The sequence below is a fragment of the Barbus barbus genome, assembly GCF_936440315.1.
Source record: "Barbus barbus genome assembly, chromosome: 31".
NCBI classification, from domain to species: domain Eukaryota; kingdom Metazoa; phylum Chordata; class Actinopteri; order Cypriniformes; family Cyprinidae; genus Barbus; species Barbus barbus.
The window spans coordinates 21019778-21042653 of NC_136759.1; the positions used below are offsets into that span (position 1 = coordinate 21019778).

At 36.4% G+C, this 22876-nt stretch overlaps 1 protein-coding gene across 1 annotated transcript in view; it reads right to left on the reverse strand.

The window, feature by feature from the left end:
• Positions 1-22876, reverse strand: part of LOC306851571 (1,4-alpha-glucan-branching enzyme-like) — a 153014-nt gene that overhangs the window by 24130 nt on the left and 106008 nt on the right. The window contains exons 13-14 of the mRNA XM_079387902.1: positions 19039-19223; positions 5128-5258 (exon numbers count right to left, since the gene is read on the reverse strand). Coding sequence (XP_079244028.1) covers positions 5128-5258; positions 19039-19223 — 316 coding nt within the window. The remainder of the gene's footprint in view (positions 1-5127; positions 5259-19038; positions 19224-22876) is intronic.

Sequence of the window (22876 nt, forward strand, 5' to 3'; positions counted from 1 at the left end):
ACCAAGCCTTGCTGAACAAAGGGGAGGGCCTGAGATAAGAGTAAATTTGTCACAGGAGGAAAAAGAGAGGACAAGAGGGAGACAGGGCTAAGGACTGCTGGACTCTGAAGCGCTGATGACCTGAAGAAAATGTGTGCTTGATCGTGACTGGGAAGAGGGTCGTGATATCATGCCTCTCTCGTGTTAGTGAAGGCAGTAATGGCAGTCTGTCCTTTGAGGGGCAAATGGGTCTTGGCACTGGAAAGCATTCTGGAACCAAATTTCAAAATGAAGCCGTTGCGAGGTGTATCATCTCAGCTGTATTTCGTATCTTTTTCTGGTAGCAAACATTGGGCAAATTCTACTGGCGTGTTCAATGAATAGGCTGAAGTAGGGCCTGAAACTTTTCAGAGGTATTTTCATAACTTCATAAAATCTTTGAGAGCTGTTTGGCAACCTGGTTGCCAAAACATGGGACTTTAAATACGGTTTAAACACGTGATTTGTGTGATTTTGTACATTTCTAGCAAAACACATCGGCACTACAATTTGTGTAAAATCTAAGGGAAAAAAGCCCCTGAAAACCATACCTTTAAAAAAAAAATAAGAATAATTATGTGATGCAACAATGGTATATCTATCTCAATAGCAAGATATTTCATTTATTTATTTTTAAAAATAATTTTACATATGTTAACAATGAACAGTAATTTGTTACCGCATTTATTATGCTGGTTAATACTGGTAACATTTTATTTTACGGTTACACCTATTAGTTGCTTATTAGCATGTATATTACTAGAATATTAGTCATGTATTAGTGCTAATTAAGCACACATTAATGCCTTATTCTGCATGACCTTATTCTACATCCCTAATCGTACCCAATACCTAAACTTAACAGCTACCTTACTAACTATTAATAAGCAGCAAATTAAGAATTTATTGAGGGAAAAGTCGTAGTTAATAGTTAACAAGTGTTACCTATTCTAAAGTGTTACCATTAACACACTACCATTTCAAAAGTTTGGGTTAAGTAAGATTTGTTTTTTAAATAATAATAATAATAATAATAATAATAATAATACATTTAAAGGGATAGTTCATTAAAAATGAAAATTCCGTCATCATTTACTCACTCTCCACTTATTCCAAACCTGTATGAGTTTCTTTCTTCTGTTGAACACGAAAGAAGATATTTTGAAGAATGTTGGTAATCAAACAGTTGACAGTAGCCATTGAGCTATACAGTATATATATATATATATATATATATATATATATATATATATATATATATATATATATATATATATATATATATATATATATATATATATATATATATATATATATATTATTTATTCCCCCATACTTTTGGTTACCATCTTTCTTCAAAATATCTTCTTTTGTTCTTCTTCAACAGCTGAAAGAAAGTCGTACTGGTTTGGAACAACGTGGGAGTCAATGATGATAGAATTTAAATTTTTGGGTGAACTGTCCCTTTAAATTAATATTTTTTTATTAAGCAAAAACACATTGATTTTAGTGACAGGGAAGACATTGTTTCCATTTCAAATAAATGCTGTTCAGTTATACTTTCTATGCATCAAAAACCTGAATAAATGTATCATGCTTTCCACAAAAAATATTAATCAACACAACTGTTTTCAACATTGATAATGATAAGAAATGAGAAGCAAATCAGCATATCAGAAAGATTTTTGAAGGATCATGTACCACTGAAGACTGGAGTAACGATGCTGAAAATTCAGCTTTGCCGTTGCAAAAATTAAATACATGTCAACATGTATATTAAAATAAAAAAAAGTTACTTTTAAATTGTATTAATAATAGTAACTGTAACTTACTAACCTCAAACTCTGAATGGTAGTGTGTATGGTATACAAGTAATAAATTATTAAATGGTAAATCTTACATTTTTACTGGTTCTGATTTCCAGCTTCTACAATGACTTTGAGTGAGATCAGAAGTGGAAAACTGGTCAGTGCAAATATAGTAGGTACTTATGATTTGCTCTTCAAGAAACCATAACATGCCTGTATGACACACTGACCCTCCTTACAATGCTTTCATCTTCAACAGCAGAAATCATTCCCATGAGATCCGCTGTGCTCCTCCTCACACGTCAATACACATTTCCATCCTTTCCATCCATTATCACACTCATTACGCAATTTCTTTTGTATAAAGTCATCAAGCACCTTTGAGCTGTAGAGCGTGTTGCTGCTTTGCCCGAGGACAAGCCTGTAACGGATTCAAAGAGGAATGCTGATATGCTTGAATTATTTAGAATGGCGTTCAGGTAAATGCCCCTGACAGATAATAGGAGAATGATGACCTGACACAATCACAGACGCCTGTTGGCACGCAGCGTATCAAAGACACATCAGGCCTGACAGGATGTGCTTTCACGATGATACCCAACTGGGATTTACAATACTCCATCCTTCTGAATGGAGAGAAGCACCTGAAGAACGCGCCCATCGAGAGCAGAGAACCAAAGATTGAGAGGAAAAAAACCAAAGCATCGAAGGTTTGAGCTCCTGTCAAAAGCTGATGTCGACAGAATTTTAATGGCTGATGTTTGTGGTGGAGTGCTTAACTCAGGGGAAACTTTGTCTTCTCTTTTTGAAAAGAGAAAAAATCTGAGGAACAAAACTGCTGAAAGGACATGGGAGAGACTTTAAGGCGTTGAAGTGCTTTGTCTCTCTCTAGAATCCAAATTCATGACCATGTCCGCGTCCCTGAAGCTTCTTTTTGTTTTGGGTTTTACCTGTAGTAAAGTTTCATTTTGCAACTCCTCTTTGTTTACAGAAATATGGCTTTTGCAGCTGTCATCTGATTCAAGATTCAAGATTTTTATTCGTCACATACTCAATTATACAGAGTATAACCAGCAGTGAAATGTAAGTCAGGTCCACTCCAAGGACATCTGATTAGGCAGGAGCTCATGCCAAAGTGTATTTTAATGTGTAAACAGTCAAAAAAACTAATTTTGGCCCATTTTACACGTGGTATTGAATATAAGCGTAAACAGGCTCCAAAGTGTTTTGTGCTCCAGTGTTTCAGGGACACATTTGGCCTCATCGGCGCTGTAAACACAAATGCATCCTAATGTGTTCCAGAAAAAAAAACAAAAAAAAAAACACCTGCTCCTCTGTCATGCACACTATTCAGCTTTAAAAGGGGAAAAAAAAACATGCAAGCTGAACATCTGTAAAAGTACAGTACCTTCTCAAATTTGCCTAATATTTATTCCAAATGTCCAATGAAATATTTTAGTTTGCAATGAGATCTTGTGGTCACAAAGATCATGTGGCACACCATCCAATAGAAATTCAACTAAAATGTTAAAATGTCATGTTTGCAGTGAGATTCAAATTTTCAAATATCATTTTTAAGGAGCAATATAGTGGTGTATTGGCGGCCCAAATCAAAACCGTATATTAAATGAACTGAACTACATATAAAAATCAGAGACGCAATCACAAGGAGACACATTTGAGATGTAAAACAATCATATGGAATTATGGGTAAGGATGAGGGTACTTTTGTATATAACTACTACCAAATGTAAAACGGTCCACTGAAGCTGCCTGAACACACCGAAAACTCACAAGCCCCTTTCACTCCCACACACAGTATCTAAAGATATAGTGTTATTTACCCGTCCCCTCTGATACCGGTCAGATTTGTTTACCTCTTCTGACACAGAGTGGCACTTTCATCTGTCTTCTGCTCTAATTGGACGCTCTGCCTCGACTCTCATCTTTCGAGCACGGTTACCTTACACACACACACACGCGCTGCAATGCGCGTTTACCTCTCATGCTCATAATGACAGCTATTTCTGCGGCTTCTCAGCTGTTTGCATCTGAAAGCTGGGTTCTCACTCAGTCCCCTGCTGAAAACACTTCCTGCAGCTTCACAGCGACACGGACGCGGCTAAACCTGCTGTACACAATCACACTCTTCAATGAATATTCTGTCATCATTTGCTCACTTGCATGCTGTTGCAAACTTAAACTGCAGTCGCTTGTTACACAAAAGCTATTGCACGTCATCAGAGGACTTGCAATATATCATACAGACCACTTTTATGGTGTTTTTACAACCAGTATAATATTCAAAATAAATAAATCAAAATTGAGTTTCACTGAACTTCATATGGGTTTGGAATGACATGAGGGTTAGTGATAGATATTTTTGTTTGCAAAAAAAAATAATGAATTGGATAGATGAATAGACAGACAGACAGACGGACAGATTATTATTATTACGGTTTATTATTATCAAAATTATTATTTAGGCTATTAGCTGCAATACAGTGGTATAATAATAATAATACTCATAATAATAATGGAAATTATTACATTAGTATTATTATTATGTAATTATTTCCATTATTATTATTATTATTACAGCATAATTATTATTATTAAAGTTATTTATTATTATCATAATTCTTATTTAGGGTATTAGCTGCAATATAGTGGTATAATTAAAAAAACAACTAACAAATATTGGGAATAATTACCTGATTATTATTACAACATGATTATTAGTACAGTTATTTATTATCATCACAATTATTATTTAGGGTATTAGCTGCAATATGGTGTATTTCTGGCCAACAGCAAAATATCCATAAAAACTAATAACAAAATGTGAAATGTGACAATGTTACTCATAAAAGGTTTTTACAACTCATGTTTTGTTATTGTATGTATTGATCTTTTGGTTTTATTTTTTATATTTTCAGTATTTTAGTCTAAGTTTTAGTAACTTTGCTATGTACTTTGTTATTTTTATTATTTTTTAGATTTCTATTTATTTTTATTTTTATTTCAGTTTTAGCAATTTTAGTACTTCAATTTAAACTTAAAAAAACCCCAGACAAAAATATAAAAGTTGCCTTGGTAACCAACTGAAATAAGTTTTTCCATCTAATATTTCTTATTTGATTTGATTTATTTCAATTAACGCTTTTTTTTTTTTTTTTTAAGTTTTAGATTTTGTTGTAGTTATTACCAGCACTGCTTTTCTCCGAGAAAGACATCAAATCTTTGAGAGCAGCATTATGAAGTTGCCATCAGACAGAGCATCTACAGAGGTGAAGGATACTTCCCCGGCGGCCCCACTGCCACTCTGTAGTTGCTGTAGCTGTTGGTTGGGTGGAAGTTGAAGATGAAGATGACGTTGGCCCTCTTGAAGACGATCACCTTGTCTCCCTCGTGTTTGGCGCTGATGTAAGCCTACAGAGAGATAGAGACGGGGATCAAAGATTGAGAGCAGTGGGATTGCATGAGATTTGTGTGCTTTTAAATCACACATGTTCTGTATCTCAGCATCTGCATGTTTTATCTTTAGCAGTTTAGTTGTGGTTCCCATCTGTACGGATATTGTTGAAAATCCCACAACTTTTCGTGCCCTCTGCATGAACTCATTGCTAATCATCCCGACATTATTAAAACTAAAACTGTTCTGTAAAATGGATTTTTATTTTTATTATTATTTATTTATTACAGATTTTTTTACAACTTTTTACAGCAGCGCCCTAGATCTGCCCATATAAAATAATAAAAAAAGGTGATAAATAAAATTACATAAATATATGTCATCTCAGGATTTTGAGAGGTCCGATAAATTGTCAATAAGGTCCAACCAAAATTGTATTGTCTTTCTGGTGGCACCATGTATTTTGGCCGTGGTACACTCCAAACGGGCAATGTCCAGCAAGTATGACATCCACGTCAATCTAACTGGGATAGATGGATCCAGCCACAGTTTTAAAATAACCTTTTTGGCAGCAGTAAGAGCAGCAGACAGAATCCTTTTTTGATTGACAGACAACGATAGTGATGAATCATCCAGCAAAAGAAAAAGCAGTGGGTCCTTTTGGATCTGAGTCTTCAGAAGATCCGACAATAAATCCTGTACCAAGGACCAGATCGAGGCAATTCGGGGACAGTCCCAGAACATATGTATATATGTACCTTGACTAGAGCTATTACACAGGTGACAGAAGGGGTCAGACTTTCTTTTCATTTTATATAATAAACAAGGTGTGGCATATGCCTTATAGATTAATTTATCATTTGGTGAGCTGGGTTTTTAGAGGTAGCAAAACAATTTCCCCAGACATTGTCCCAATCAATCACAGTGTCAAGTTCTCTTGCCCAGAACCCTCAATCGGAATGTTTGAATACTGTCGTACTACAAGTGATGTATAAATTATATTCACAATACCTCTAGAAGCCATAGTAGAATCTATCCAATCTACCATAGGATGAGGAGATATTTTAATCGACCAGGGTACTCCGTAAGCTTTTAGTGCAGATCTTAATCTTAAATACAGAAAAAAGGAAAATCCTGGGAGCGAGAACTCATCCTTTAGGATCTGAAAGGACTTAAGCCCATAATCGTTGTACAGGTCTTTTAAAGTGTAGATACCACATTCAGTCCAGCATTTGGAAATGAACGGTTGGGGTAGAGTCACTGTAAGAATCTGAAGCTCCCATAATCTTCTCTGCTGCTTTCCAGGTTTTGATAGAATGGCATATAATTGGACCAAACATTTCCAAAACTTTCTTAAATATTCCCGTAAAGGGTAAATCCTGTAGACGCAATGGGTAAATAATATTAGTTTCTAAAGCCCACCATGGGACAGGGGAGTCAACATCTAGCCACGTCCTAAATGGTCTCATCTGATATGATAAATAATAGGACCAAAATCTGGTAGGGATAAGCCACCATGAGGTTTTAGCCGGTGCATAGATTTAAAACGAATTATAGGCCGTTTATACTACTGTATTGATCTCATTAAAATAGCCAGTAGGTGGTGTCAGAGGTAACACTGAAAATAAAAAGCTTAGCCTCAGAAGTATATTCATCTTAACGGTGGCTATCCTTCCATGAAGAGCCAAACAGAGTGGAGACCAACACAGAAGATCGCTCTTAATCTTATCCAGAAGAGACTGATAGTTCCACTTGGAAATGTGAGATAATGAAGGAAAAACTCTGATTCCAAGATAATTAAACTGGTCACTGACAGGAATTGTAGTGGGTAAATTCTGAATCTCGGATTTAGCAGCTAAATTAAGGGGCATAAGTATGGATTTGTTCCAATTAATCTTGTAACCAGACAGTTTACCAAATGTATGAAATAATTTTAAGCATTTCTTAACCGAGTCTGTGATGTTTGATATATACAACAAAACGTCATCAGCGTAGAGTGATATTTTATGGGATGTATTCATACAACTTATTGGAACTATTGCGGAACATTGTCTGATTGCTTGGGCCAAAGGCTCTAATGACAAATTAAAAAGCAAGGGTGACAAGGGACAGCCTTGACGAGTGCCCCTGCCAAGATAAAAGGAAGGGGAGATAGAAGAACCAGTGATTACTCTGGCTGAGCATGTAGAATAAATAGTTTTGACTGCTTGTAGAAAAAAAGGAGCCGAACTCAAAATGCTCTAGGACAGACCACAAAAAGCTCCACTCAATTCTGTCGAATGCTTTCTCTGCATCCAGAGAAAGGATTGCAGAGGAAGCTGTATATGAGTCTGCTTGTTGAATAATATGCAGAAGCCTACGTATATTGTCTGCAGCAAATCTCCCCCTTAGAAAACCTAATTGATCATAGGTAATCAAGTCTTAAGGCCAGGACCTCTGCCAACAGCTTTGAATCTGTGGATAGAAGGCTAATTGGCCTGTAACTAGAGCATTCAAGTGGATCCTTACCAGCAGCAAAGTTATTAAAGCTGTAGTTTGGTCCCTATGTAAAGCCCCTTTTTCTAACGCAAAGTTAAGAGAATTAAGAATCAAAGGCACTATTATGTCCCATAATGTCTTCAGTAACTCTGGGGGAATCCCATCTAGCCCAGGGGCTTTATTACTACTCATGCAATCCAAGTCGTATTTTAATTCCTCGATTGTCAAAGGGCTATCCAATATGTTGCGCTGAGAGGCATATACAGACATAAAAGCATAATTAGTATTATTTAAGGAAACAACAGCATAAGTGATTGAAAAACCACTATTACATAGGCATACACTAGACCAATTAAACTTACGTGGGCAGTCCCGGGCATAGAACAAAACAACAAAAATAAGAACAATGACAAAAACAAAAACAAAATGGGCAGTAAACAGAGTTAGAACACACTCTTCTATCTGCCCTCAAAGTAACAGTCTTTGGATACGCGGCCACCCTAGCCGTCCGGCTCGTCCGTCAACATCTGACTCGGTCATTTTTAGGATGAAGAGACTGTCAAATTTTCTCAGTAAAGTCCTCCATAGGAACTGCAGATTTATCCTCGTTCACCCCGGATTCTCGTGACGCAACTGCTACATCTTTCTTCAAAGAAGACTTTGTGGCGGGATCCAGATTGAGAACGAACTTTTCAACCTCCGCCGGTGTCTCGAGGTGAGAAATCTTCCCTCGGTGAGTAACTTTCACTACCGCGGGGTAAACCACAAAGGATGATATCCCCAGCTGAGTTAGTTTCTTCCTCGCCGATGCCATCGCTTTCCTTTTAGACGCCGTGTGGGTGCTATAGTCTGGGAAAAAAAGCAGCGGCGCTCCCATATGAAGAATTTGTCCAGCGGTTCGGGCTCCGTTCAGGATTGCATTCCGGTCTCGATAACGCAGCATCTTGAAGATGAATGTACGAGGGGTTGATTTTGAACGTTCGCCTCTGTAAATACGGTGGGCTCTTTCGATCTCCATTTCTTTGCCAGCAAGAGAGGGAATCCATTTAGGAAGATGATTCTGTATAAATCCCAGAGGGTCATCTCCTTCTACTCCTTCTTTCATCCCTACTAGATGGATATTGGACTGGCGACTTTTATCTTCGATTCTCGCCAACTTTTCCTGAATAGAGTCCACTGCTAGCTTGACCTCCACGGTGTCTTTTTTGCGTGACGAAGAGCTGTTTGCATGTTGTCAAAGTTGTTTCTTATCAGACGAACATCTTCTTTCAGAACTCCAAGTCTATCCGCAATTGGAACGAATTCTTCCTTAAACAGTTCCCTGCATCTTTAACTCATCGGCAACAATGGCGCGAAGTTCTCCTTCAGGAACATAATTAGGATCTTTAACTCGCTTTTTCTCTGGCGAAGCCAGTGTCAATTGACGTTTTGCCATCTTCATTCATAGCTCCTTTAGAAAACAGTCAAAATCTAACCGAATACTGATCGTTTTACTGAGAAAAAAAACAGATTAAGGGTACCGAGTCAGGGAGTAGTCGAACTACACTGCCATTGCCATCGGTGGGTCACGTGATCTCCCTGTAAAATGGATTTTGAGAAACGTCTAACAGGAAGTTTCTCACTGCACTGAAGTATCATAGTATGCAAGAAATTTCAAGATACTAAATTATTAGTATTACACTAGTCTCAGACTCAAACTTCATGCCCATGGACCATTGGCTAAACGTCTGATGCAGACTTTCAGTCGACTACGCGAGACTAGTATTACACAAACCCTTTATTCATCATGTATGTATTTCTTATGCATAATGTAACAAATAAATAAGCAATTAAAATGAGTGGCAAATAAACAAAAAAAACTGTCAAAAAAGAGTTATGATTTACATATATCTCTTATGCAATCTAAATAAATAAATAAAATACAATTAGAATTATAAAATTAGTTCAAATTTAATTTTGAAAAAAAAAAAAGATTGGGATCAACTATATTCTTAAAAATAAATAAGAAAAAATTAAAATAAACATTAAAGTATTTCACTATTTACATACATATATTTGAATTATTATTGTTTTTATTTTTCATCTATGTTTTAGATGCAGTATATTTGAGAATTGGTGGCCAGTTTGTTTTTTTGCAACTGTAAAATTTAAAATGAAATAAATATCAAGAAGCAAGAAGAATATTTTCAAAGGATCCATCCACTGAAGATCTTTCTCCCTACAAAACACAGACTCTTCAAACTACTCAAACTCCAACTTTTGAAATGTGGGAGTTTTTTTTTTATCTAACTGAAATCCAGAGATGACACTCTTGGGGCAAAACTGCAGCTCACTGTCAGCAGCAGATGACTGCCAATGATTTAGCTGGTTTCCAGTAGAAAGACGAGTCTGTAACATGCCATTACCAGAGATTATCAATGTCACTCTGCCCCACTATTTTTAGTGGTCCAGACCCTCAACCAATTTGGAAACTGAATACGAAAGAGAGATAAGAAGCGCTCTCACTGAACAGATAAGACATCGAGATGAAGGAGCCAGCATTCAGGATTCATCTGAAGAGTTGCATTCTTTTCTGTAGCTCTTATACTTAGCAATTAAAAGGGTTAGAAATTAACTTTTCTATTAGGGGCAATAATTGCTCCCTAGAATTAATTTTGAGGGGCATATTACCATTGTAAGGGCAAAAATTTTCTTAATTATAAAGTTCAGCCCTTATTCTGCTGGATCTATCAGCTGCTTTTGACACTGTCAATCACCAGATCCTCCTGTCCACCTTCTCATCAGAGGGCATCACAGGGATTCCATTTAGCTGGTTTCGTTATCTCGCTGGTGGCCTGGGGAGGAGAGGTATCCAAAGCACATCAGCTGGTCATTGGGGTTCCTCGTGGATCAGTTCTTGGACCCCTCCTCTTCTCCATATACACTACATCACTGGGTCCCATCATACAGGCACATGGCTTCTCCTACCATTGCTATTCTGATGACACACAGCTCTCTCTCTCATTTCAACAAGATGATCCAACGGTAGCTGCACGGATCTCAGGTTGCGTGGCGGACATCGCGGCATGGATGAAAGAACATTACCTACAGCTCAACCTGGCAAAGACTGAGTCTTACCCACCACTCCAACTCTACAGCATGATTTCACCATCTAGGTTCTTCTACAATTACCCCATCAACTTCGTTCAGAAATCTTGGTGTAATCTTTGATGACCAGCTGACCTTCAAAGACCATATTGCAAAAACTGCTCGATCTTGCAGGTTTGCACTGCACAACATCAGAAAGATCAGACCCTTTCTAACGGAGCATGCTGCACAACTTCTTGTCCAGGCCCTTGTCATTTCTAGGCTGGACTACTGCAATGCTCTTCTGGTTGGACTTCCATCAAGCACAATCAAACCTCTACAAATGATTCAGAATGCAGTGACACAATTGGTCTTCAATGAACCCAAAAGGGTCCATGTCACACCTCTCTTTGTCTCCCTGCACTGGCTCCCGGTTGTGGCTTGCATCATGTTCAAGACATTGATGCTTGCATATAGAACAGCCACAAGCTCAGCACCTGCCTACTTCCACTCACTATTACGAACCTACATCCCCTCCAGAAATCTGAGATCCGTTAGTAAGCAACGCCTCATGGTACCATCACAGAGAGGCTCAAAATCACTGTACAGAACATTCTCGTTCACCATTCCTGGCTGGTGGAATGATCTTTCCACCCCTAACCAGAATGCTGAATCCCTGACAATTTTCAAGCGACAGCTGAAAACTCATCTCTTTTGACGCTACTTGACTTCATCCTAAATTAAAGAGAAAAAAACCCCTTTGTCTTTCTCTTCATTTATTCCTTCCCTTTCTAGCTTGTACTCTTTTGAACAATGCCTGAAACTTGGTATTACAAGCACTTCCTGTGTCAGTTTGCCTCTTTAAGAAGAATCTCTTTACATATTCCCCAATTGTAAGTAGCTTTGCATAAAAGCATCTGCAAAATGACTTAAATGTAAATGTATTAATTTGCAAAAAAATTATCGATTATGGCTCTTGATATTGTAATAATGACAATTAATGTTGATTAATATACTACATAAAACATTTTTGTGTTTGAGGAAACAGCTCCTCATATTCTAGCTACAAAAACAAAACAAACTAAGCCCTTTATGAATTAGTTTATGCTTTTTACGCTTTAGAAAATCAAGACATTTGCGAATTCGCAGCATGAAAAAAAGGGTTATTCAAACAGCGAATAAACAATATACAGAAAGCGAGAAAAGATTATTAAACCATCAATGACCTCAGTATTGCATGAATAGCTTTAACAAAAAAATCCTGTTAGTGGCGGCTCACACAACGCATTTTTCTATTTCACCGCACTACTTTTCCATTGCTATTTTATGTAAACAAATAAACGCCACGGGCAGATGTGTTTGACTCCTGTCTTGTGCGAGTTCAGGTTAAAAGAAGTTCAAGTCTTAAGACCTTTTTCCCCATTCCACTGCCCGCATCTCTCATTTTTCAAAGCAAAAACACATTTTGTGTGAACTAGTCCTCACACTCACAGAAGATTTCTACACTGAAAAATCAATCTCTTACTACTATCTGGACTTGTTGTTCATGATGAGAGAACTCGCGAGAGTGCAGTACAGTCAGAGTTGCCAGGTTTTCACAACAAATCCCGCCCAATTGCTACTCAAAACTAGCCAAAAGCTAGCCCAATCTCATTTTGACGGGGGTACCCCAATAAAAATTTGCATACCAGGGGCTAAATATCACGTTAGTGGGGTCGCTTCAACCCGCAGACATGAAAAACAACCTGCGGCAACAGTGTTAAAGTAGCCCAAAACCACAGACTTGGCAACACTGAGTACAGTCTTCAGTCAGTGAGCGAATTCAGTCAAAACTCTGAAATTTCATAATGATATTCTAGGGAATTGAATGCTTCTAATTTTATAGTATACCAGCTGTATAGTGTAGACAGTATATATATATTTATAAGAAAAATTTTTTTTCTTTTTTTTTTATTGTGCAGGGGCATTTTTACCCCTTTACCGTAAATACCAGCAGGACCTGCACAGTCGAATCATTCAGAAGCCATTCAGAGCAGAGCCCAACATTATTATTCATGACCCTTCCAAATAAGGTAATAATAACAGACCATTTCATTCTAGGGACAAATCCTAGGGTTGTAAACGGACATATAAAACCATTTCTGGAGATTTTTTGCCCTTACCTAAGCCACATACCTTCTATGTAGATCAGAGAACAATTTAAAATATTGTATCAATGCAATCTATGGCACCTTTAAATGTCTGTCTTTATCTGTGCCAATGTCTTCATTTGCTTTTAAAATGTGCTGCAAGCAACAGCTACAACTATGCGTTAGTCCAGCCTCATATTTGTATTCCCTCATTAATCATAAACGTCATAAGTACTGGTCAGTCCTAAAAATCACCATTTCATTTTTCATAACAGTTTAGTCAGTTGATTCAAGCACATAAAGCTAGCCCAAAATATTCTTCTAGCACTTTCCTTCACTTTAAATGCAAATATTTGGTATATTTAATATATTTAAGAACACAAATCCCCTATTAGTCATTTGTAAAGTACAAGGAAGGAATACATTCGATTCCACCAGACTTTTGTCATTCTGTGTAACTGTAACATGAGTCTTGCATTTTGGAGGAATTTACTGTAAATAGTCTAGATCTGAGGGGTTACATTTTCATCGACATGGCTGGCACAAAAGCAGATCCTTTGAAGTAAACGTATAAGGGAGGAGGTGAGGCAATGCTCTTCATTGTCATGATATACTGGCGCCAAACTGCTGCACAGGAGATAATGCGTGTTATGGAGTGCTGGAACTATATCCCTTAGTGCACACACAAACAGCTTTAGTGTTTTAATAGAGATTCCCATCATGCCTGGTTTCATTTCATAGCTAAAAGTATGCTTCTGAATAAGATGATCTCAAAGGAGGGACACGAGTGTCCTAAAAAAAGATTATGAATCAAGGGGTTGGACGTTTGCGTATTCTATGAAAATGGTTGGGAATGGTCTATATAACTACAATTTTTATGATACCAAACAGCATCCAGGACTAGAATTATTTCATAATTTCTCATTAATTTTAACAATCTATCACAACGACTCCTTGATAAGAATCTGAACCCCCCCCCCCCCCCCCCCCTAAAGAAAGTAAGTTTGTTGCTATATATTAACTATATTTAATTAATTAATATTTGTAGTAATAATGTATTTTATTTGCCATTGTGGAAAATTTTATCAGTCAGAATTTACATTAACCCTTTAAAATTAAGCCAAACATCAATATACAATCAATAACTATTTTCTTGAAAACACTGTGCAGCATAATTAAAATTTGCAGAGGGCTGTGTTTATTGTTTTTCATTTTAGCACTGAATTTAAATTAGGGGAATATGTACACTTAAATTAAAATAAAAAATAAATAAAGTAAAGTAAAGTAAAGTAATGTAAAGTAAAGTAATAAATAAATAAATAAATAAATAAATAAATAAATAAATAAATAAATATATATATATATATATATATATATATATATATATATAACAAATAAATATGTACACTCCATTTAAAAGTTTTTGTTTTTTAAATATTCTTTTATTCATTAAGGATGCATTAAATTGATCAAAAGTGACAGTAAACAGATTTATAATATTACATTTCTGGGGGGAAAGCAGCACAACTGTTTAAATGATAATAATAATAATAATAATGATAATAATAATAATAATATTTATTATTTTTTGACCAGCAAATCAGCATATTAGAAATATTTCTGAAGGATCATGTGACACTGAAGACTGGAGTAATGATGCTGAAAATTCAGCTCTGCATCACAAGAATATATTACATTTTAAAATATATTAAAATAGAAAACTTGTCATTCACAATATCATAATACTGACTAGGACAGAGTTTATGCAAATATTTAGTTATTTAAACTGCCTTGAGTTAAAACTCAATATAGCAAATTACTAGTCATACACAACTCCTGATTTTGGGGGATTTCACAGGATGCAAAGGCAACTTGTTGCCACACATGGACCCTGCTGGCCCTCTTCAACTGCCCTCAACATTTCAATGACCTTCAGGATGTCTATAGTTAGCCAGTGTTTTGAGTTCCACAGTTACTCATTCATGACTAAGCACTGATTTGCTTAGGGCTCAAATGTAGAAACTTATCTGACAGACCTTTGGAAACCCATGATGCCATACTGAGGATCTGGATGAATTTTACACAAAATAAAAAGCTTTTCTTATATGACAAAGAGCTATGATGAACACAATATTAAAATGCGGAAGCTCTGTAGCCTTTCGTCCTGAAAGGAAAAGTTCACCCGAAATGAAAATGTGCTGAAAATGTACTTACCCACAGGCCATCCAAGATGTAGATGAGTTTGTTTCTTCATAGGAACTGTTTTTGAGAAATGTAGCATTACATAATTTACTCCTCTGCAGTGAATGGGTGCTGTCAGAATGAGTCCAAACAGCTGATAAAAACATCACAATAATCCACACCACTCCAGTCCATCAATTAACAACCTGTCATCTCGTCTCACATCAAAATCCAGCCACACATTTGTTTAGAACTTGCTTATAAACAGTGTTTGATCTGTGCATATTTCTCTCCTGATTCAGACAAGACAACTTTGTCACTGGAGGAAGTGTTATTATGGATAACAGACTTATTTCTTACAAGCATGCATATGTTCGCTTCACTATGTTAATTGATGGACTAGAGTGGTGTGGATTGTTGTGATGTTTTTATCAGCTGTTTAGACTCTCATTCTGACGGCCCCCATTCACTGCAGAGGATCCACTGGTGAGCAAGTGATGTAATGCTAAATTCTTTAAATCTGTTCTGATGAAGAAACAAACTCATCTACATCATGCATGATCTAAGTAGTTAGTAAACTTTCAGCAAATTTTCATTTTGGGGTGAACCACTCCTTGAAATGATTACTTTATGGGAAGCATCCTTATTTTCAAGTCAAGTAAATTGGGTCATTGCTGATTTCACATCGACTCTAAAGCCCAAAAACTGATGTAAACAAACTATTTCAGCAAATCTGTGAAACTAGATCACTTGAGCTGCTCGTGTCTAGACATATTGTATATGTCCTGCTGTGTGCAGTAGTGGACAGACGATAAATATTATATGAATGGCCCTCGGCACAGAAAGACAGGAAGAGAGAAACAGAGAAATAGACACAGGAGCAGGCATGAGTTACTGAACAGCGGTACTGTTTGCAGCACAGCGGGCGTTCTGTATGATTGTAGCTGCATGTAAACAGCGCTCGGCTAAAATCACAGCTTTAGTCTTTAGAAGCCTGCTGAGAAACGGTTTCAAATTAGCGGGCGGCCCATGCAACCGGCTTTTCAACTGAAGTCCCCTGCAGGGCTGGAGGATATATTGAAAACTGATGATATAGTGCTTCTGATTTCTGCTGGAGATATCAAATGTGATGGAGCTAATAATGCTGCAATGGTTTTAATTACCCTTTCCGAAAATTATCTTATTAGACTAGCTTTGTGATGGTACCTTGTCTCGCATGCAACTTGAGGGTCTGAGAGCCTCAAGATTTTTTTGGGAATACCCACCAATAATATGTGCCTATACCTGACATAGGTATTGTGAGAAAACACATAATAATTGCTATTATGATTTTATTATTTAACACAGAACTCTTTTGGAACAATACAAACGAGGGCACTCTAGTTTATCGTCCACCCCAGTCTCCATCAAAGTACTGCAAAACCTCGAAGGGAATTAAGAATTCACTTCACACACACACACACACACACACGCTCTTCTCGCTGGAGCGATACTTTGTTAGCACTCTGTCAGCGCTGTGGAGAGAGAGTTGGGTGTCTGAGTGGGTGCCAAGGTTTTTACTGTCGATTATCTACCCTGGGAAAAGACAAGGATGATACATAGCAATTACAAACGCTCAGACACCCAAGACGTGCTCAAAGCTCAACTCATCTTTTCTAAAAGCCTCTCATTAGAGTCGTCGGAGCTCGTTTGCTCTCCCAAACTAAAGGAAATACAGGTTACAGGTGAATATATTTTTTAAATGGACTGAGATCATGGTATCAATATGATGAATTGCATTATAATCAGAACACATTTCAGTAAATTTTTCCTATTTCAGTACCGATTATTTTATTGGTAAACTCAGTTTATAAACCGTTTTTATTTTATAACTGCCAACACGTCTAATTTTTTTTTATTTTAAGTATATATATATATATATATATATATATATAATCTATTCAAAATGTTAATAAAAACTATAATAGTATCTGAATGATACTAAAATAGCACTGGTAACATATATCAAATATTTATAATATAAAATAATGCTTAAATAATATTTATATATAATCTACCACATGCTATTATGATTTTAGTTTTGTTTTGTACAAACAATTTATTTGACTATTGTTCCATTATATACAGCACAGTTAAATGTTGTACTGACTGTTCACTTCCCGATTTGTCATTTTATAATTTAAGATCTACAGTATATATATTTAACCAAGTGTATGGAGGTATTATAACAGATTCAGTTGCTTAAATTTCATTTACATCCTCACATTCAGATCTGCCACATACACGTAAGAATCAATGAGGTTTGTGTGCAATTTCTTCTCTTTCTTTTCCTTCTCATGTGGTTTTGAGGCCCAAGACGTTCTCACGTATCATTAAAGCACCAGATTTGGATGGAATGGGGATTTTTTATTGAACTACAGACTTAAACTTCAGTCTCTTTCCTCACACAAAGCTATCGTATGACTTCAGAAGATTTGAAAACAGCGCCCAAGTTTTATACGGATTACTGCTATGATACTTTTATGTGACTTGACAGTTATACATATCCTCTCATCCCTCATTCTTGTGTTCCACAGATGAAACAAAATTTATATGGCTTTCATAAAGGGTGAGAATATTAGCTAAGAATGTAGCATTGATTTTTATTCATTCATTTAGTTTTTGTATATTTTAAAAGCTGTTTTATATCTTTTAAATGCTTTATGTATTTGTGCACCACAGAAAGTGAAATCTGATTTGAGATTTGAAAAAAATTTTTTTATAATAATTATTGCCTATTCTTTCAAACATGATCACAGTCCTCATCTAAAACAATGTGGCAAGGACAAAATGAGACAAGGTGAGGTAGGTGTAAAATGGGCTGTAGATCATAGAGGGAAGTGAATCATCTTCAGTGAATCATTTACACAGTCTGCCATCTAATCCCTGCCAATTCCCTTCATTTGCATGATCACCTTGCTGCGGGTCAGACTGACACAAGCAATGGAAGAAGAACAATGGCAATGGATCTCTATGGGGAAGGACACCAGTGTTGTCTTTAACTATAACTAAGACTGTTAGGAATCATTTTTGTTCATTAAATAATAGCAAATAAATAGTAAATAATTAAATATACATATATATAAACAGCATATTATATATATATATATATATATATATATAAACAGCATATTATATATATATATATATATATATATATATATATATATATATATATATATATATATATATATATATATATATATATATATATATATATATATATGCTGCTTATATATAAGTGCTGTCAAACGATTAATTGCAATTAATCACATCTAAAATAAAAGTTTTCGTTTACATAATATATGTGTGTACTTGTGTTTTCTGTGAAGTCCCCTGAATGCCTTGTCCAACTGTAAGTGCATTACCGTAAAACTTTCATTTGTTTTTTCTGAACTGAGAAATTATTTTCTGTCCTTCGTGACTCAGATCCTGTCAATAGAGTCTGTTGTATTTATCTGGAACATTCTTTAAAGACAAGCTGCCACTGCCTTTCATCTTTCACTCCTTCATGGCCGACAGCAGTAAATCAGTCTGTTCATAACTCTGAATCACATCGACGAGCCGGATTGTTTTCCTCCGCTAATAATTCATATACGGATCTTCCATATGGCAGAGTGAAAATTTGTTTAAAAAGTGCCTGAGTAATGAGATTGCAGGGCTGGTTAGGGACTGATAGCTGTTTTAGTGAAACAGCAGATGTTTTGGTGACAAAAAAAAAAGCTTTTATGTTGTACATAAAGACAGTTAGATACAATGAGAGAGAGACGGTGGATTGAGAACATGGAAGATGATAAAAAGCAAGCCAAACTCTGGTGGTACGCAGAGAGATAGACTGATAAAGGAAGAACAGAAAGTAATATTTACTGGAACCAGGAAGACAGACAAGGTAATTTTCTCTCACCGGGGGAGCAGCCAGCCAGCCGTACTTGTCTTCCGTGCGATTCATGTCTCGGTCGAAAGCATACAGCTGCCGGTAACGCAGGTGATCCGTGTCCACGAGGTTGAACTGCCGGCGGGCGTAATGATAACTCTCATTGTTGCCGACTCGGGGAAAATCCAGCCATTCCGGATGGCCAAACTCATTGCCTGCAATTAAACACAACAGAGTTTCTTACAGACTGAAGAAACAGGTTTCAAAAGCTAGTTATTGTTGACCAAGTTGATTTGAGTGTCTGACAGAAATACAGTATTTTGAGTTTCCTTGTGGCCACAGCCACTTTGAACATTTTGTTGTGCCGGTAAGTCCAATCTACCCTTTAAATGATAAAAATCAACTCAGTGGTTTTTATTTAATCCCTAAAAATAATATCCACTTTCTCAAATCCGGCCGTTCTCAGCTTCTTGTCTGTGTGACGTCACACAGACGAAGGCCGCTCCCACGATAGTTGATTGACACTGGCGTTTTACCTTAGATCTGCCCTGATTGAGCTGTAACGGTCCGACTGCCATTGTTTTGACGCCGGAGCAGGGACATAGACAAGAATGGCTCCTAAGAAATTGAGGTGTTTTGTTGTTGGATGAAATAATGAACATAGTAGTCGTCATTTACTCCCAACTATTGAGCTGCGCCTCCAGCTTCACCTAAACAAGAAGCAATCGCCTTTCCTAACAACGTGCTAGTTAGCAAGTTACGGGTTGTTGTCTGAAGAGTTGATTTTAACAAGGTAAAAAGGGTGTTGTTTTACATGACCATTGAGAAATTTTAACCAAGAGACTTTTCATTTAGACCCTAAAGAATCATATCAACTTGTGGAAACTGAGCATCCAATGACCACTTTAAATAATTATTGACATTCAGTCTTGTTGGGTTGGGTTGTTGTGATTAAGTATTAATAACTGGTAACTTACAAAATTAAAGTTCATTGAAAGTTTTTTATGTGTTAAAAGTTTGTTTTTTGGCAAAAGCTGATAACGCCACATTTCATGTTTCGGAGTTAAACCAAAACACTCGTTCAATCTTTGTAATCTCCTCAGCTGACAATGTAGATTCCTGACAAATGTTGTTGTGATTACACGCAATACAGGGAGCTTTTCCCTCTCCATTGTAACGTGCTGCTCTTGCAAGGTTCCGTGAAATGTATCAGCTTTTATTTACCTATTAAGCCCCAAAGAAGATATTGCGGGTTCATCAAAATTATCCATCCTTGATCACTTTTAGTCAGCTTTGACGAAACTCCTCTCAGCTAGCGCGTCTTTTCGAAATGACTAGCAGCCTTGTCACCTGACCTGACTACAGTGCGCTGATTTGCTAAAAAGAATTTTATCAGCTTCTGTTCACAAACAACATGGGCACTTGTTGGCTTCTGCAGTAAAACGTGAACCCGCGATACCTTGATAATGGACTATACAGGCTTTTTTGATCAAACGTGTTCAGGGTTCAGATCGCGCTATATGTGGAGAATAATGCACGGCAGTCAGTTCATTTCTTTAAAGATGGAGTTTTTCAGGTTTTGCAAATTAACTCTTTGTATGACTTTCTTTTTTCAGACAAATGCAATCGGATTTATATAAAAAAAATATCCTGGCTCTTCCAAGCTTTATAATGACAGTGAATGGCGGTTGAGTAAAATATAGTGCAGAAATCCATCATAAAAATACTTCCAGGGGTTAATAAAGGTTCCAGGGGTTAATAAAGGCCTACAGAATCAAATCGATCCATTTGTGTAAGAAAAATATCCATATTTAATACTTTATAAACCATAATAGTTTCCGCTAACTGTCATATGTGCGTTCACGAGAGAGTGGCATTCCAGCGGATGACGTAAGACGCAAGCGTAGCACTAATATGTAAAACATATTAGTTTCGCTAGAACCAAGTTCTCTTTACATCAAAGGAAAAGTCTCCTCTTGGCTAATAGCGAAATCCTCTGACATTTTTTTTTTGACAAATCCTTGTTTTGTACAAATCAGTGTTTTGTTTTGCGCTCTCATCTTTGCTTCCATGTTCACTTCCTCTGGAGCTTACGCTACGCCTATGTCCTATGTCATCCGCTGAGATGCCACTCTCTGGTGAATGTGCATACAACAGTTCCTGAAAACTACATATTACAGTTTATAAAGATTGACATATGGATATTATTCTTACAGTAATGTATACATTCACTTCAGAAGGCCTTTATTAACCCCTGGAGCCGAGTGGAGCACATTTTATGATGGATGCATGGACTTTATTGAGCTTCAAAATCTCAACACCCATTCACTGCCATTAAAAGCTTGGAAGAGCCAGGACATTTTTTAATATAACTCTGATTGGATTCGCCTGAAAGAAGAAAGTCATATATACCTAGGATGGCTTGAGGGTGAGTAAATCATGGGATAATTTTAATTTTTGAGTGAACTCTCGCTTTAATATAAAAAAATAAATAAATAAATCAGGATTCCTCTGATTCGCAGGATTTCTGCAGGATCATGTGACACTGAAGAGTGGCGTAATGATGCTGAAAATTCAGCTTTGCATTACAAGAATGTGTTACATTTTTGATTAAAATGGCTTTGGTGAGCAAGAGAGACAAATAAAAAAAAAATATATAATCTCTGCCATACAAACAAACACATTTACATGTTTTATGGTGAGGTTCCACAGCCATAATGGTTATTATACTGTACAAGCTGTATTTTCTATCCCCTTACCCTAAACCCAAAACTACTGGAATTTTTAGATTTTCATAGACATTTACACTTCATTCTGTATGATTTATAATTTTGTCCCTATAACGTAGTGTATACTAGTGGTCGACCGATATTGTTTTTTGACAGCTAATGCCGATGCCGATATTTTAGAAAGCAGGGTGGCCGATGGCCGATATAAAGCCGATATAATTGTATTTATTTTAATTATTATTTCAGAAATTTTAAATAGTTTGAAAATGGATTACAAAATACATTTGTAAAATAAACATACATATACTTTAGATGACAAAGTATTTTTCACAAAGAAATAAATATTTAATAAAAATATAATTAAAAGGGAAGTAAACACTGTAACTCAGTATTCTGGGAAGTTTGTGTGCAGTGGGAATCATATTTTTTCAAATAAAGCCAAGGTAACACTCAATTTACATAAAGCACAGTGAAAATGACATGAATATGACAGTGGGCAAATGCATAAAGCGCAGCACAATTTGAAATCACAAATTTAATGTTTAAAGCATTCAATTTGCACCGAAAGTCATGCAGAGAACACATGATCATGCAGGATACACATGCACACTTCACAAGATCTCACAAGTGGATTCGACTAAGTTTGCAAGGTTTGTGGAATTAAATGTTCATTAGCCATTCAAAGATTTGTTTAAATGATATCAATGTGTATTTGCTGAATGCTGATGGCAAACGAGAAAGTATTATAATGTTTGCCTTTCTATTACTAATAATATAAAAGCAATTGTTTTAATACTTTTTGTATACATTTTAATCCCTTTGTTTAACAGTTCTATCTTCAGACATACTTCTAGCCGTATTAGACAGAACTGTTCACTACGACGGCTGACGAACAAGAGGGAGAATGTGAGCACTGTACGCTCAGGCGCTGCTGTTATTAGCGCCATCAAAATAAAAGTCCCGCCTAAAATGCATCGGCCAAACAGAAAAACTTATCGGCCGATGCCGATATTTGAAAAATGTCAAATATCGGCCGATATATCGGTCGACCACTAGACCTGAAACCACACACACACACACACAACAGTATTATGTACAAGTAGAGGCTTTCTACTCCAAAAAGAACCTTTCCTCCAAAA